At 56.3% G+C, this 13,549-nt stretch overlaps 1 protein-coding gene across 1 annotated transcript; it reads left to right on the top strand.

The window, feature by feature from the left end:
• Positions 1–1,403: 1,403 nt before the first annotated feature.
• Positions 1,404–5,815, top strand: LOC309603911 (olfactory receptor 14A16-like; the record flags this gene model as incomplete). The annotated part of the gene is made up of 2 exons (XM_082338791.1): positions 1,404–2,360; positions 5,750–5,815. 2 exons carry the CDS (start codon positions 1,404–1,406, stop codon positions 5,813–5,815), a joined length of 1,023 nt encoding a protein of 340 aa, XP_082194917.1.
• Between the last annotated feature and the right edge of the window lie 7,734 nt (positions 5,816–13,549).

Genomic DNA, 13,549 nt, shown 5'->3' with positions numbered 1-13,549 from the left:
CCTCCTCTCCCACCCACCAAAGCCTCTGCCCTCAGGGCTGTGGGGTCCAAGCCATGAACCACCTCCTCTGCAGCCAGAGCTCCAGCAGAGCCGTGGTGCAGCTCTCCAGCCACGGGCCCACTTCCCTCTGCAGAGCGCAGGGGCTGAGAGCAGCTGCCCAGCAATGTTGGGGTCTGGGAGGTGGCGTGCACAGCTGGGGAAGGGGAACGCTGTCCTGAGTGCCCCAATGCCTCTGCCCTGGCCTCTCTCAGCCAGACCCTCCCTGTATTTTTCCTTCTTTCTCCACTTGTCTGTATGATTGCTCTTGTTATCCTGGTCTTGCTGTCACGCTCTCTGGGGGTGGCAGTTTCAGCTGCAGAGTCACACGCTGATCTTGTGGGGCCTTTCGTGCAGCTGTGTCCCTGGGAACAAGTGTCCCAGCCTTCCTCTCATCTGTGAGGCTGTGGACAATGCAGGCTGTGGGGCTGGGGCATGAGCTGGTTTGCCCTTAGCGAGATACCATCATGAAAAAACTGAGGCATCTCCTTGAGGTATCCTTCCAAGCTGTGAGCTGCCCTCCAGAAGGCAAATCTGTCCCATAGCATCTTTGTGTTACCTGGAAGCCCCATGGAGAAGCACAGAGATGCAATGGCCAAGGAAATGCTCTTGGGTTGGTGAAATGAGCCATGTGTGTCCTTGGCTGGAAGTGGGCTGCTGAGACCTTGAGAAAGGGTGAGACATTTAGTGGTCTGCACTGGATCCCTCTGCTCTCAGCAGTGTCTGCTGGCTTTTCACAGGAACAAAGCAGTGTGATCGCCCTCAGTCTCAGAGAGGTGCAAGGCCAGGGCCTCTCGGACTGAGGGACAGACCAGCTCCCCTCACTCTGCTCTAATCTCAAGGCAATCCTCTTGCCTTGCAGGATTTGCTCTGTTCTCCCTGAGTGTAACAGAAATACTGAGGGTTTCTGACATCCCAAAACAATCCTCAAGCAAGAGGGGGGAAATTCTTTTTAAAAAAATACTTTCAGTCTGCCTTCTGCATTCCTCATTCCTTAGCACTGGGAGTGCAGATGCTGACAAGCCCTTCTGTTTTAGGGGAGGTTTCATCTGACAAAGCTGAATACCAGGACTGGACCCTGCTTCCACCGTTCCCATGAATGCACTGCTGCGGGGCTGACACCTCAGCAGCCAGAGGGCAGAGGCCCAGCTCCTCATGGCACATTCAACCAGCACAAAGCACAGCTTCAGCCATGGAGCTGAAGGAACGTCTCCTACAAAAGGGAAATGTGTGTGTGTTTATGCGTGTTTGTGTGCAGCAAGGGGAGGGTCTGTAGGAAATGGCTTTTAGTTTTGCTCAGAAAAGTCTCCTCTAACTTGTCAATGACTTTTCCTCCTTGCACAGGTCCCCATGCCCAGAGGCAGCAAATGTCCAATGGCAGCTCCATCACCGAGTTCCTCCTCCTGGCATTCACGGACACACGGGAGCTGCAGCTCGTGCACTTCTGGCTCTTCCTGGCCATCTACCTGGCTGCCCTCCTGGGCAACGGCCTCATCATCACCGCCATAGCCTGCGACCGCCACCTCCACACCCCGATGTATTTCTTCCTCCTCAACCTGTCCCTCCTTGACCTGGGCTCCATTTCCACCACTGTCCCCAAAGCCATGGCCAATTCCCTCTGGGACACCACGGCCATCTCCTACCAGGGATGTGCTGCACAGCTCTTTCTGTTTGTCTTTTTGATGTCAGCAGAGTTTTCTATTCTCACCATCATGGCCTATGACCGCTACGTTGCCATCTGCAAACCCCTGCACTATGGGACCCTCCTGGGCAGCAGAGCTTGTGTCCACATGGCAGCAGCTGCCGGGGGCAGTGCGTGTTTCTATGCTGTGCTGCACACGGCCAATACATTTTCACTCCCACTCTGCCAAGGCAATGCCATGGACCAGTTCTTCTGTGAAATCCCCCAGATCCTCAAGCTTTCTTGCTCCAATGCCTATCTCAGGGAAGTTTGGGTTATCATGGTTAGTATCTTTGTGGCCTTTGTGTGTTTTGTTTTCATTGTGGTGTCCTATGTGCAGGTCTTCAGGGCTGTGCTGAAGATCCCCTCTGAGCAGGGACAGCACAAAGCCTTTTCCACGTGCCTCCCTCACCTGGCCGTGGTCTCCCTGTTTATCAGCACTGGCATGTTTGCCTACCTGAAGCCTCCCTCCATCTCCTCCCCATTGCTGGATCTGGTGGTGGCAGCTCTCTACTCAGTGGTGCCTCCAGCAGTGAACCCCCTCATCTACAGCATGAGGAACCAGGAGCTTAAAGACACATTGAAGCAGCTGATTCAATCAGCTCTTTTCAGCAGCATTAACCTGCTCGTTGTCTCTTCAGAAGTGATTTCAAATTCAGCTCCGGAACCTCCTGTGTTTTGGGCAATTGATCTGTGATAACTGTGTCTGTCCATGCCTGCATCCACTCCACCCCACCAGAGGCCTGAACCCAGCCTGTCTGACCCAGAGGCCTGTTCACATGTGGCTGGCACAATGTACAGCTCGCCTCCCATGTCGCATCTCTGGAATAAAAGGGGATTTCCTCAGTGCTGGTGCCTGGAGGTTGGGCTCTTCTGCCAAAGCTGAGGTCAGGCTGAAGAAATTGCCCCCACAATGCCATGCTGCTTTGCTTGGCTTCTCCATGGGATGGGGAGAGGAGGGCATGGGGCAATGTGTTAGAGAATGGGCCTGGGCTGAGCCTTCACCTGTGGGTGCCCAGTTCCTCTGGAGATGGTGAATGATCGACAGGGATCTGCCTGGGACATCACCCCATGGCTTTCAGGCACCACAGCCCACTCGCTCTGCAGAGCAGTACCAACAGCTTGGGGCCCTGTGGAGAGCACAGGGAGGGGGTAGGAGTGGCAGGTCAGGCCAGCATGGACAAACTTCCCTGGTGAAAGGCTCTCTGGGGGCAGGGACATGCCTGGAGAAGAGCAAAGAAGCACCTCTGTGCTTCCAGAGCATTATAAATGGCAAAGAGAAATCTATTTCTGAATGCACCAGCTCGGGCAGGCTTTTCTATTGCTTGGGCAGCCAGAGCAGCCTGAGGATCCCCTGGGCCAGGAGTCTTTTCCTGGGAGAGGGGCTGGCACAGAGGGGCTTGCTGGCAGTGGACAATAAGGATGTCTTGGAGACAGGAGCAGCCACTGGCTTCCATCTCCTCATGCCATGGCTGGCCCTCAGCCCTGCACCTGATGGGGAGGCTGAGACGCCTCTCTGCCTCCCAGGAGCTACTGTGACCTTCAGAGGGGCTGGGGCTGTGGGGTTGAGTGTGCAGAGCTCTGCAGTACCCATCAATGGGAACTGCCATGGGGTGAGCCCAGAATGGGCTGCTTTTCTGGGCTGGACAGGAGGGAGATGGGTAGGGGGTGGGGAGTGATGGGGAGAGCCAGAGAGGGACTGGGCTGGGCTGGGAAGTGCTCAGGAGAGGAACGCACTGAAGTTAGCTGAGCTGTCTGACCTTGCAGGGTGAGGACTCACACCAGGGCTTGGTGCTGCAGAGCCAGGGCTCGTGGAAGGGAGCTGAGACTTGCAGACGCAGGAGAGAGGAGGCTGCTCTGTGCCTTTGGTGCGATGGAGAGTTGGGGCAGGTGCCCCAGGGCATTTGTAACCCCCCAGCCTTTCTCCCTGGCCATTTCCAGCACTGGCAGCACACCCCAAGTTCATGGGTGAATTGTCCTGTTTGGCCATTTCCAGCCTCCTGCTGGGCTCAGTGCTTGAATCCCTCTGCTTGAAGCAAAGGACCTCCAAGATGGTCAGGGACTGGAGCACCTTTCCCCTGAGGAGAGGCTGAGGGAGATGAGCTAGTCCAGCCTGGAAAAAAGAAGGCTGAGAGGACCTCACTGTGGCCTGCCAGTACCTACAAGGACTTGATGGAGAATAGAGAGACAGGCTTTTCACCATGGGGCATGGCGGGAGGACAAAAGACAGGGGGTGGAAGGTGAAAGAGGAGAGATTAAGCCTGCAGATAAGGAAAGTCTGTTTCAGTGTGAGCTGAGCCAAGCGTTGGAGCAGGTCACCCAGAGATGCTGTGCAGACTCCGTCCTTGGAGGTTTCCAGACTCAGACTGGATCAAGCCATGAACAACCTGGTCTGACCCTTTTTTTTCTGGCAGATTGGACTGCAGAAGTCCCGAGGTCCCCTCCAACTTGAACTGATCCTATGGTGTCAGGCCCCTTCTCTGATAACCACAGAGCAAATGTTTATGGGGCAGGAATCTTCCTGTGCTGTATGTGACCACCTAAGCTAACATCTCAGGCAGCGAAAAGAGGTCGATACCCCAGTGTGACTCTCTCTCGGCAAAGACTGAGGGGTATCGCTGACAGTCCTGGGCAGGAACTGTCTTGGGGGCACAGGGCTCTGGGATGACCTTTTTTTTTAAATGTTGCTAGCCTGAAAAGAAAAATGTTTACAAAATGTCAGTAAACATAAAAGAAAGAATTAAACAGAAAGCTGCAAAGCAAAGAAAATGTTTAAAAACACTTTTCAGCTTTTAAATCTTATTGTGGTTGGATGTAGGACCCAAATGCCTTCAGCTACAGGGACACAGACACCTCCTGCCAGTGCAGATGCCCTGGGAACACCCTGCCCAGCCTCTGCCTGCAGATTCTGAGGGGCTCTGCTCTCCCACACGCCCTGCCTGAGAGCTGCCAGCCCCAGGCAAACACCTCATGTACACGGAGGCCTCTAAAAGCCGCCCTGGATGTTTTATGGTCAGGCAAACAAGATCTGCCGGGAAAGGTGAACAAATCTGCAACACTGAGAAAAAAATAGGAGCCCATTTTCACCAGCTGAAACAATTGAGTACTTTTAATATAGTGGCAGGGTTTTCCCATCATGCCAGAGTGGGAATTTGCAGGGAGTGCATTAATCATAGGAGAAAAAATATTGATCTCCTGTACTTGCATTATGGCTGCTCTATCTATGATATTACGCTGCGTATTCAATCTCCCTTATCTTTCAGGTCTTCCCACCTCTCTTGATTAAATGACCATGTCTAAGGGCATCTTCTCAGCAGAGGTAGTGGGACGTTTGCCCTTCCCATTGCTCTCCAGACTCCCCCCTCCCCCTGCTTTTTGTTCATTCACATGCCTCCCAATTATCTCGTCGCTGCTTTGAGCTTCAGGGACTTAGAAACTCACCCCATCTTTCAGAAGTCAAATGAACTCTTTCATCAGCTCCTTCCTTGCATTTATATCTATCCCTTCCTATCTCTCTGTCAAAAACAGTTCTTGTATGGCTGTCGTCGTTGGCCATCTCCACCCCAGGATGTCCTACACTGTCCCACGCCTTTGCCTGTTTCCTTGCAGGCTGTAGACACACAATCCACTTCCCCACCTTGCTCTCATCCTCCCATGTCCCTGCCTGTACCAATATCTCTCTCTGAAACAGAAAGCCATGGGCTGATCGCAGACAAACACCACCACCACCAGTGACCCGTTGCACCACACCACCACCCTTCAAGTGACATTTCATCTTCCTCATGCCCAGGCTCAGACTCCAAAGCTTTTCCTTCCTCATGCTGTTTCCTCTACAAAGGAAATCTTCAGCCTCCGTGAAACCACCTCTCAAGCGATTGCAGGCTACTACAACCTTGCCCTTGGCCTCTATGCCATGAGGCCAAAGCAGCCCAGGTCCCTCGGTCTCTCCACAAAAGCTATGTGATTCAGCCCCTTCAGCCCAGCTTGGCAGGCCACCTCTGGACCTTCTCCAGCTCCTCCCCACTCCTGCAGAACATGGAGCCCCACCCCAGGATAGATTATCTCAGATGTGGCCACATCAGTGCCGAGTCAAGGTAACTCCCCTTCTCTGGGTGGTCTCGCTCATCCTAATTCAGCCCCGTGTGCAGCTGGCCTTATTCATGGTCAGCATGCTCCACTGGCTCCTATTGCATCCCTTGGAGCGACCACGGCCTTCTCCGCAGGGTCACTCCTCAGCTGGTCAGCTCCAAGCTTGCCCTGATACATGGGGTTATTCTGCCCCTGATGCAGGACTGGCCACTTCTCCTTGTCAAACTTGATGAGCTTTCTGTTGGCCAAATCCCAGGGTTTCCCAGGGTCCCCATGAACTGAATCTTCCTTGTGTCAGCTGTTCACGTGTGCGTGTAGGTGGCTCACCCTGTCCTGTGGTGCCTCCAACAAGATGGCAGCATGAGGAATTGAAGGCCATGATGGATAACAAAAGGAGGTAGTAGTTTAACGGCCTTGCTGACCAAGGTAGGAATTCCCAACGCTGCCAGCCCAGAAACACCAACGGAGGGCAACAGGCAAGCAAAGCCAGGGCCAGCAGGTAAAGGGAAATCAGGGGTGGGCTTCTTGAATGAGAGGGATTGAGGATGACCAAAGGGAAGAACCTGGGAGGGGGGGCACAGGGAATAGGAAGGTTGGAGGTGAAGCAAAGGGTACAACCAGGGCTGTTTGTGGGCACCTGTCAAGTAGCCCTGTCTCAGTGGGGAATCAGCACGGCTGGGGACACCTCCGATGGGCCTGCACAGGAATGCAGATGGCTTGGGGAGCAAACAGGAGGAATTAGGAGTCTGTGGGCAGTTCTTGAGCTGTAATCTCACTTGGGTATCAGAGACATGGTCAGATAGCTCACAGCACTGGAGCGTGGCCATGGATGGGAGCTGCCTCTTTAGGAAGGATGGGGCAGGTCAGTGAGGAGGGGAAGGTGCCCTGTCTGTGGGCGAGCAGAAGGAAAGCATGGAGCTCTGCTAGTGACAGGTGAGGAGCCACATGAGAGCCAATGGATCAGGATTAGTGGGCAGAGCAACATTACCATGGGTAATGTTGTAGTTGGTGTCTGCTGTGGACCAACTGGGTTAGGAAGAAGCAACAGATGAGGCCTTCTTAAGACAAGTAGAAGCAGCTTCTCATTTGCAGGCCCTGGTCCTCATGGCAGACGTTACCCAGCTGGACATCTGCCGGAGGGGCAGCACAGCAGGGCACAAGACACTCAGGAGGTTTCTGGAGGGCACCAAGAACCTCCCGAGCATTCAGAGAGGGTGTTAGGAAAGCCAAAACCCATCTCGATCTCAATCTGGTAATTCCATTTGGACATGAAGGGCATCAAGAAAGGATTTAACAACAATGCCAGCAGCAAAAGGAAGGCTCAGGAAAATGTGGGTCTGCTGCTAGATGGTGTGGGACCCTGGTGACAGAGAACACAGAGAGGGCCAAGGTACTCCATGCCTTCTTCCTCTCTGCGTTTACTGGTAAGACCAACCTTCAGGAATCCCAGGCCCCCAAGACCAGAGGCAAGGAGCAAGGAAGACTTACCCTTGGTGCAGGAGTCTCAGCTTAGGGAACATTGAAACAAACCGCACATGCATAAGTCCTTGGGACCTGAGGGGATGCACTCATGAGTGCTGAGGAAGATGGCTGATGTCCTTGTAAGGCCACTTGAAATCATGTTTGGAAGGTCAAGGGGATTTGGTGAGGTTCCTGAGGACGGGAAGACAGCAAATGGAAACCTTATCTTGAAGCAGAGCAAGAAAGAGGATGCAGGGAGCTGTCAGCCTGTCTCCCATTCTACCCCTATAGACAAGCTGAGCGAGTATGGACTGGCTAAGTGGAAAATGAGAGTGACTGAAAACTGACTGAGTCCCAGAGGGTTGTGTCCAGTGGCACAAAGTCCAGCTGGAGGATAATCACCAGTGGGGTAGCCCAAGGGTTGATACTGGGTCCCATTTTGTTCAGCCTTTCATTACAGTCCTGGAGGATGGGACCAAGGGCATCCTGAGCAAGTTTGTGGATGATCTAAACTTGGGAGGAGTGGCTGATACACCGGCTGGTTGCACTGCTGCTCAGAAGGACCTGGGCAGGCTGGAGAACTGGGCAGAGAGGAACCTCATGAAGTTCAACAAAGGGAAACACAGAGTCCTGCCCCTGGGCAGGAAGGACCCCATGGACCAGGACAGGCTGGGGGACGGCTGGCTGGAAAGCAGGTTTCTAGAGAAGGATCAGGGGGTCCTGGTGGACAACCAGCTGACCACGAGCCAGCAGTGTGGCTGTGTGGCAACGCAGGCCGACAGCCTCCTGGGCCGCATTCAGAAGAGGCTGGCCAGCAGGTCGAGAGAGGTGATCCTTCCCCTCTAGTCAGCGCTGGTGAGGCCACATCTGGAGCACTATGTCCAGTGCTGGGCTGTCCAGTAAAAGAGACACATTAACTTACTGGAACGAGTCCAGCAAAGGGCCACAAAGATGATGAAGGCACACAAGAATCCCTCAGGAGGAGAAGCTGAGAGAGCTGGGACTTTTTAGCCTGGAGAAGGAAAGGCTCCTGGGGATCTTATCAATGTGTATCAACACCTGATGGGAGGGCATGAAGAAGAGGGAGCCAGACTTTTCTCCGTGGTGCCCAGTGACAGGCAATGGGTAGAAACGGAAGCCCAGGAGCTTCCGTCTCGACACAAGAAAACACTTTTCTCCTGTGAGGGTGGTGGATCACTGGAACAGGTTGTCCAGAGAGGTTGTGGAGCCTCTATCCATGGAGATATTCCAAACCCAGCTGCACCCTGTATTGGGCAACCCCAGTAGGTGCCCCTAGTCTAGACTAGACAAGGCAGTCTCCACAGATACCATGAAGAAGAGTCAGAAGGAACCAATGGAGTTCTCTAGTGCCACAATCTGCTCTGAGCAGGGAGAGCTTGTCCCTTAGATCAGGCTGGTCAGTGTTTTCTCCACTTGAGTTTTGAAAATCTCTGGGCCCCAGACCCAACACTAAGCAACTATAAAGGTGTGGGCTTTTTTCCTTAAACCTCATTTGAAAATCCCCCTCCTGCTTCTTGTCCTCGTTGTCTCTTGTCCTCCTTGTTCCCTCCTGAGCGCTAGACAGATCCTGATGCCTACTCTGACCAAGGACAATCACAACCTTCTCTCCAAGTGTGGCAACACTGGGATCCCCTGCGACTGCACCGCCAGGCATTGGTGGACAGCTCCAAGGAGAGAGACACCCTTGGGATCCCTGCATGGGCTCAGAGGAGGGCATGTGGAGACACCCAGCACCTAACAGCGAGGGAATGTGGCAGTGCCTGTGGGCTGACACTGAGGCAGAGCTGGGGGCAGCATGGGGGAGCAGAGAAGACCTCCAGCAGCTCCTCTGCGTACCTGCCAAGGGAGTAATGCACTTGGTGGTGCTTCTGAGAGAGGATGGTGGCATGGGAGGGGAGGTACTAAGAGCTGTGGTGCAGGGCGCTGGGGCTCAGAACTAGGTCTGGGCTTCCCAGCAGGCAGTGCCAGTGGCTACAGCCGCCAAAGAGCCCTGACCATGGAGAAAGCAGCAGCGCATCTCCTCCCAGCTGTGGAGAGCTGCTCTGGCTACAGAGAGGCTACTGGGAGTGCTGCGGTCAATCCTGGCTGCCCTGCATCTGCCAACCCAGCGTGTCTCTTGGGTGCCCGGAGCAATTGCACTGACTGGGGTGACAGCCCTGCCTGGCTAGGGACTGAGGGGAACTCTGGGCTGAGTCATGCTTCCTTCATGCAAGCCCTGATGCAGGGTCCCAGCCTCCCTTTCGATGCCACCCTTGAGGAGGGGCGATGGCATGAAGGGATGCGCAGTCGTGAGCACCAGTCCTTCTTCATCCACTTCCCAGGCCTGGTGGAGCTCCCGGACAGCAAGGACTTCTGGCTCTGCACCATGACCATGCTTTAGGGGACCCACACCCTGGGCATTGTCTTGGATTAGGTGAACGCTGGTGTTTTTGACCCTGAGGCAATTTCCAGCCCAGGTCATCTCTGCTCTGATCTCTCCCTAACCTTTCTCTCATCCACCTGGCCGTTCCTCGCCCCCTCCCCACCACCCCTGCAGGGCCCCGAGCTGGCGAGGCTGCTCTGCAGGGTGATTTGGCTGTGGTGCCTCGGGTCACAGGGCGACTCCACACTGGCCTTGCTGCTCAGGGTGTGGAGCAGCTCCAGCTGGATGGGGATGGCTGCTGCTCATCTCCCCACTGCACGGGGGAGATCCCGTTTTATTACAGAGAGGCTATGGGGCAGTCAGCTCCACCCCGGTGTTAGACACACTGTTACCCAGGCTCCAGGTGAGACAGAGCAGGTTCATGCCTCTGGAGAAGCGAGACAAATCCAAACATTTCTCTAGGAACACAATAACCACAAGTAAGAACAATGGGAAAGGTAATGACAATGGTATTGGTAACAATAATGATAATACACCAAAGCACCAGGTTTGGATGGGATATCCTGGGAGTTGTTTGCAGAGAGAGATGGAGAGTTGATCACTATTGCAGAAACTTTCATGTAATGCTAATTCCACCCTTGAGCTCCTCGTTCCTCATGCTGTAGATGAGGGGGTCACTGCTGGAGGCACCACTGAGTACAGAGCTGCCATCACCAGACCCAGGGATGGGGACGAGATGGAGAGGGGCTTCAGGTGCTGATAAAGAGGGAGACCATGGCCAGGGGAGGAGGCACGCGGAAAAGGCTTTGTGCTGTCCCTGCTCCCAGGGGATCCTCAGCACAGTCGTGCACATTTTCCCATGAGACCCAGGAGGGTCCCGCAGCGTTTTTTTGGAGAAGGGTTGTGCAGCCTGGAAGCACAGGGAGGCGGGAAAGTTCTCACGTCAGGCACAGACACTGAAGCTCTGACACCACAGTGACCCGTTCTCTGACAGCGGTTCAAAGGAGCATTTTTACCTCACCACGGGCCTTCCTTGTGCTCGTTTGGGTCATGGCCCTGGAACACGCCAGGAGCACAGGCACCACCGCCACCGGAGGGTAGGGGCAAGGCCCCATCTGGCTGGAACAGGTGGAGTGCCGGGGGACGGAGCTGTCCCTGCAGGACTGCTGGGCCCGTCCCGGGGATGGCGGTGCTTGCCGGCATAAGGAAGACGCTGCTGTGTGCTGCTCAGGTGAGTGGCAGGGCTGGGACCTCTCGTTCAGGTGTTGGCAGGGAGCTAGAGAAGGCCTTTCGTCCACTTGGTCCTGGCATGGCCCCTGACCTCTCAGGAGCGAGACCATTCCTGCAGAGTGCAGGAGCCTGGTGCCAGGTGGGGAGCAGCCTCAGTGGAGCTGGGTGTCCTCAGGCCACTGCCTGTGGGGCCCTGCAGCCCCAGGGCTGTCCCCTGGGCTGCCTGTGCCATCCTGCCTGCCGCCCAGAGCAGAGGCCGTGGGCCCTGTCCCGGCCTCCCTTGCTAGCGCTACTGGAGGGGCAGTTTGGGTGGGGTGTGTCAAGGATATCTCCAGACACACCCAGGGCGTGTTGGGAAGGAGGCTCCCCAGTACCCGCACACCCGTCCTCTCAGCCCAGCTCTCCTTTTCCTCCTCTGCAGCTCCAGCCAGGACAGCAGCATCCCCACCCCGAGCAGGTAACTTGTCCTCCTGCCCGAGGCTGGGTATCCCCAGCACCAGGCTGTGACCCACAGCTGGATGGAAGGGGCTCCTTGCTGGGGTGTGAAGCTCCCAGGAGGAGGCACTGGGGTGGTGGTGGGAGAGTTGGGGAGGGCTGTAATTTCCTCAGCAGGGTGGAAGCTTCCCCATTACTCAGCCCTGGGGTCCTCCACCCTCTGGTGCCTTGAGTGATGGGAGTCAGGACTGGTGCTGCCCCCACCTCTCCCAGGCCTGGTGTTGCCCCTTCCATGTTCTTGCCCATGCAGATCCTACCCGAAATCGTTTGACCAGCAGCGGGAGAGTCTCAGTGCCCGTCATAATCTGCATCATCCTGGGGGCCCTTCTCTGCCTGCTCCTGGCCCTCCTGGCTGGGCAAGTGCTAAGCGCCAGGGCTGGGCACAGAGGTGGGTCCTTCCATAGCAGTCCCAGGGACCATGCCTCCTGGAAGGGCTGTGGGGTGCTGTGGGGTGTCACTGAGGGGCACAGGCAGAGCTGGGGGGATGAGACTGTGTGCTGCCACCTGTCCCATGCACCACCCCACTGACTGCCTGGCCATGGGGCACCAGCAGCAAGGGGTGGAGAGAGCCCAGAGGCGGGGGGAGGTAGTGATGGGGCGAGGAGAGAAATGACAGAGTGGAGATGACCAAGGCTGGCAGTGCTCTGGGTAGTGCTGGAGGGGGCTCTGGGGCAAGGGAGTTGGCAGGAGGAGCATGGGGCAGTAGAGTCCATCTCCATGGTGTCAGGCCCCCAAGCTGTCCCTCTGCCCAGCCCTGCCCATCCTCGCCCATCCCCCGGCAGGGCAGGGGCCCTGCTATAGGCCCATGGGGCAGATAAGGGGCAGCTGCAGGTGGCAAGGAAACATGGGAGCTGCTCCAAGGTCAGACAAGGGGGGAATGACGCAGGGGCCAGAGGGGCATGAGCGCTGTCTCCGAAAGGATGGTGCGAGGGTGACGCTGCCCCAGATAATCTCCACAGCAATGTTGCCCTCACTGGGGATGTGGCGGCCGTGCCTGGACAGCACAGTGGGGCTGTGCTGTCGGACCAGTCCTGGGCTGGCCAAAGGAACAGGTTTGGGGGAGCACAGTGGGGTCCCATCGCCCCTCTGCCTGTCCCTGTGCCAGCCCTGCCTCTGTCCCCAGGCTCCAGGAGGGCTCAGGAGCTCTTCCCCGAGGCCGTGTATGAGGAGATTGGTTACAGCCTGGTGTGGGAGAAGCAGGCAAGGTTTGGTCGCTCAGGGGGGTGTGGGTCCTCCCTGGAGGCCCATCTGCAGGACTCTTTCCCCTGGCCCCAACACAGGGCTGATCCCCTGAAGCCTCCCAGCCCATGGTCCCTGCAGCGCTGGGGCCGTGTGGTCTGTGGGGAGAGCATCCAGGTCCTGGGCCCGGGAGAGGAGCTTCCTCCCAACCAGCTTTGCCCATCCCAGCTGGACAGCCCCTCTCTTCCTGCCCCTGCACCCCATGTGACACCCGAGGAGTGAGGGAAGGGGCTGCGCTAGGGCAGCTCTGGGAGCACCTTTGAGATGGTGTTTGTCTCGGGGGAGCAGGGTGATTCCCAGCCCTCCTCCCCATGCAGCCCCAGCTCTGTGGTCCCCCTTCCCCAGCAGCACTGACCATGAGACAGATCCGTGGGGCTCGCTCCCTAACACCTGCTGTGCATCTCGCCAGGCTCCTATTCAGAGGATTCCTTGACCCAGCTGCAGCCCTCCCCTGGGGACAGCAAGGAGGAGGATGGTGTGGGATCAGCACCAGGTAATGGAGGCAGGAAGGGGCTGATCTCCCTGCAACCATGTGATGGACAGAGTGTCACCATCACAGATGGGGAGGACATGGGGGTCTCCTGTGGTGCTGCCACCACCAGTGTGTCAGCCCTGTGTCCCTGTGCATCTTCCCATCCTCTGCTCTGGGGGACGTATCTTCTCACTGTCACCAGCTGCCCTCTCCTTTCAGATGTTCTTGTCCTGCCCGGAGGTGACCCAGTGGATGGCTATGATGATGCCAGGGAGGTTTCTGACCCTGGGGATGATGCTGCCCCTGGGCAGGGAGTTTGGGAAATGCCTGGGGCACCAGCGGAGGGAGCAGGGCCCAGGGATTCATGCAGAGGTGAGAGGGAAAGATAGCGCTGCCGGTTCCTGGGGTGCCATCCCTGGTGCTACCCAAGTTGCTACCATACTGACACCCAAAGCTCCTGGGA

This window comes from Platalea leucorodia, assembly GCF_965183815.1.
Source record: "Platalea leucorodia genome assembly, contig: HAP1_HAP1_SCAFFOLD_246, whole genome shotgun sequence".
NCBI lineage: Eukaryota > Metazoa > Chordata > Aves > Pelecaniformes > Threskiornithidae > Platalea > Platalea leucorodia.
This window is presented reverse-complemented; position numbering and strand designations above follow the sequence as displayed.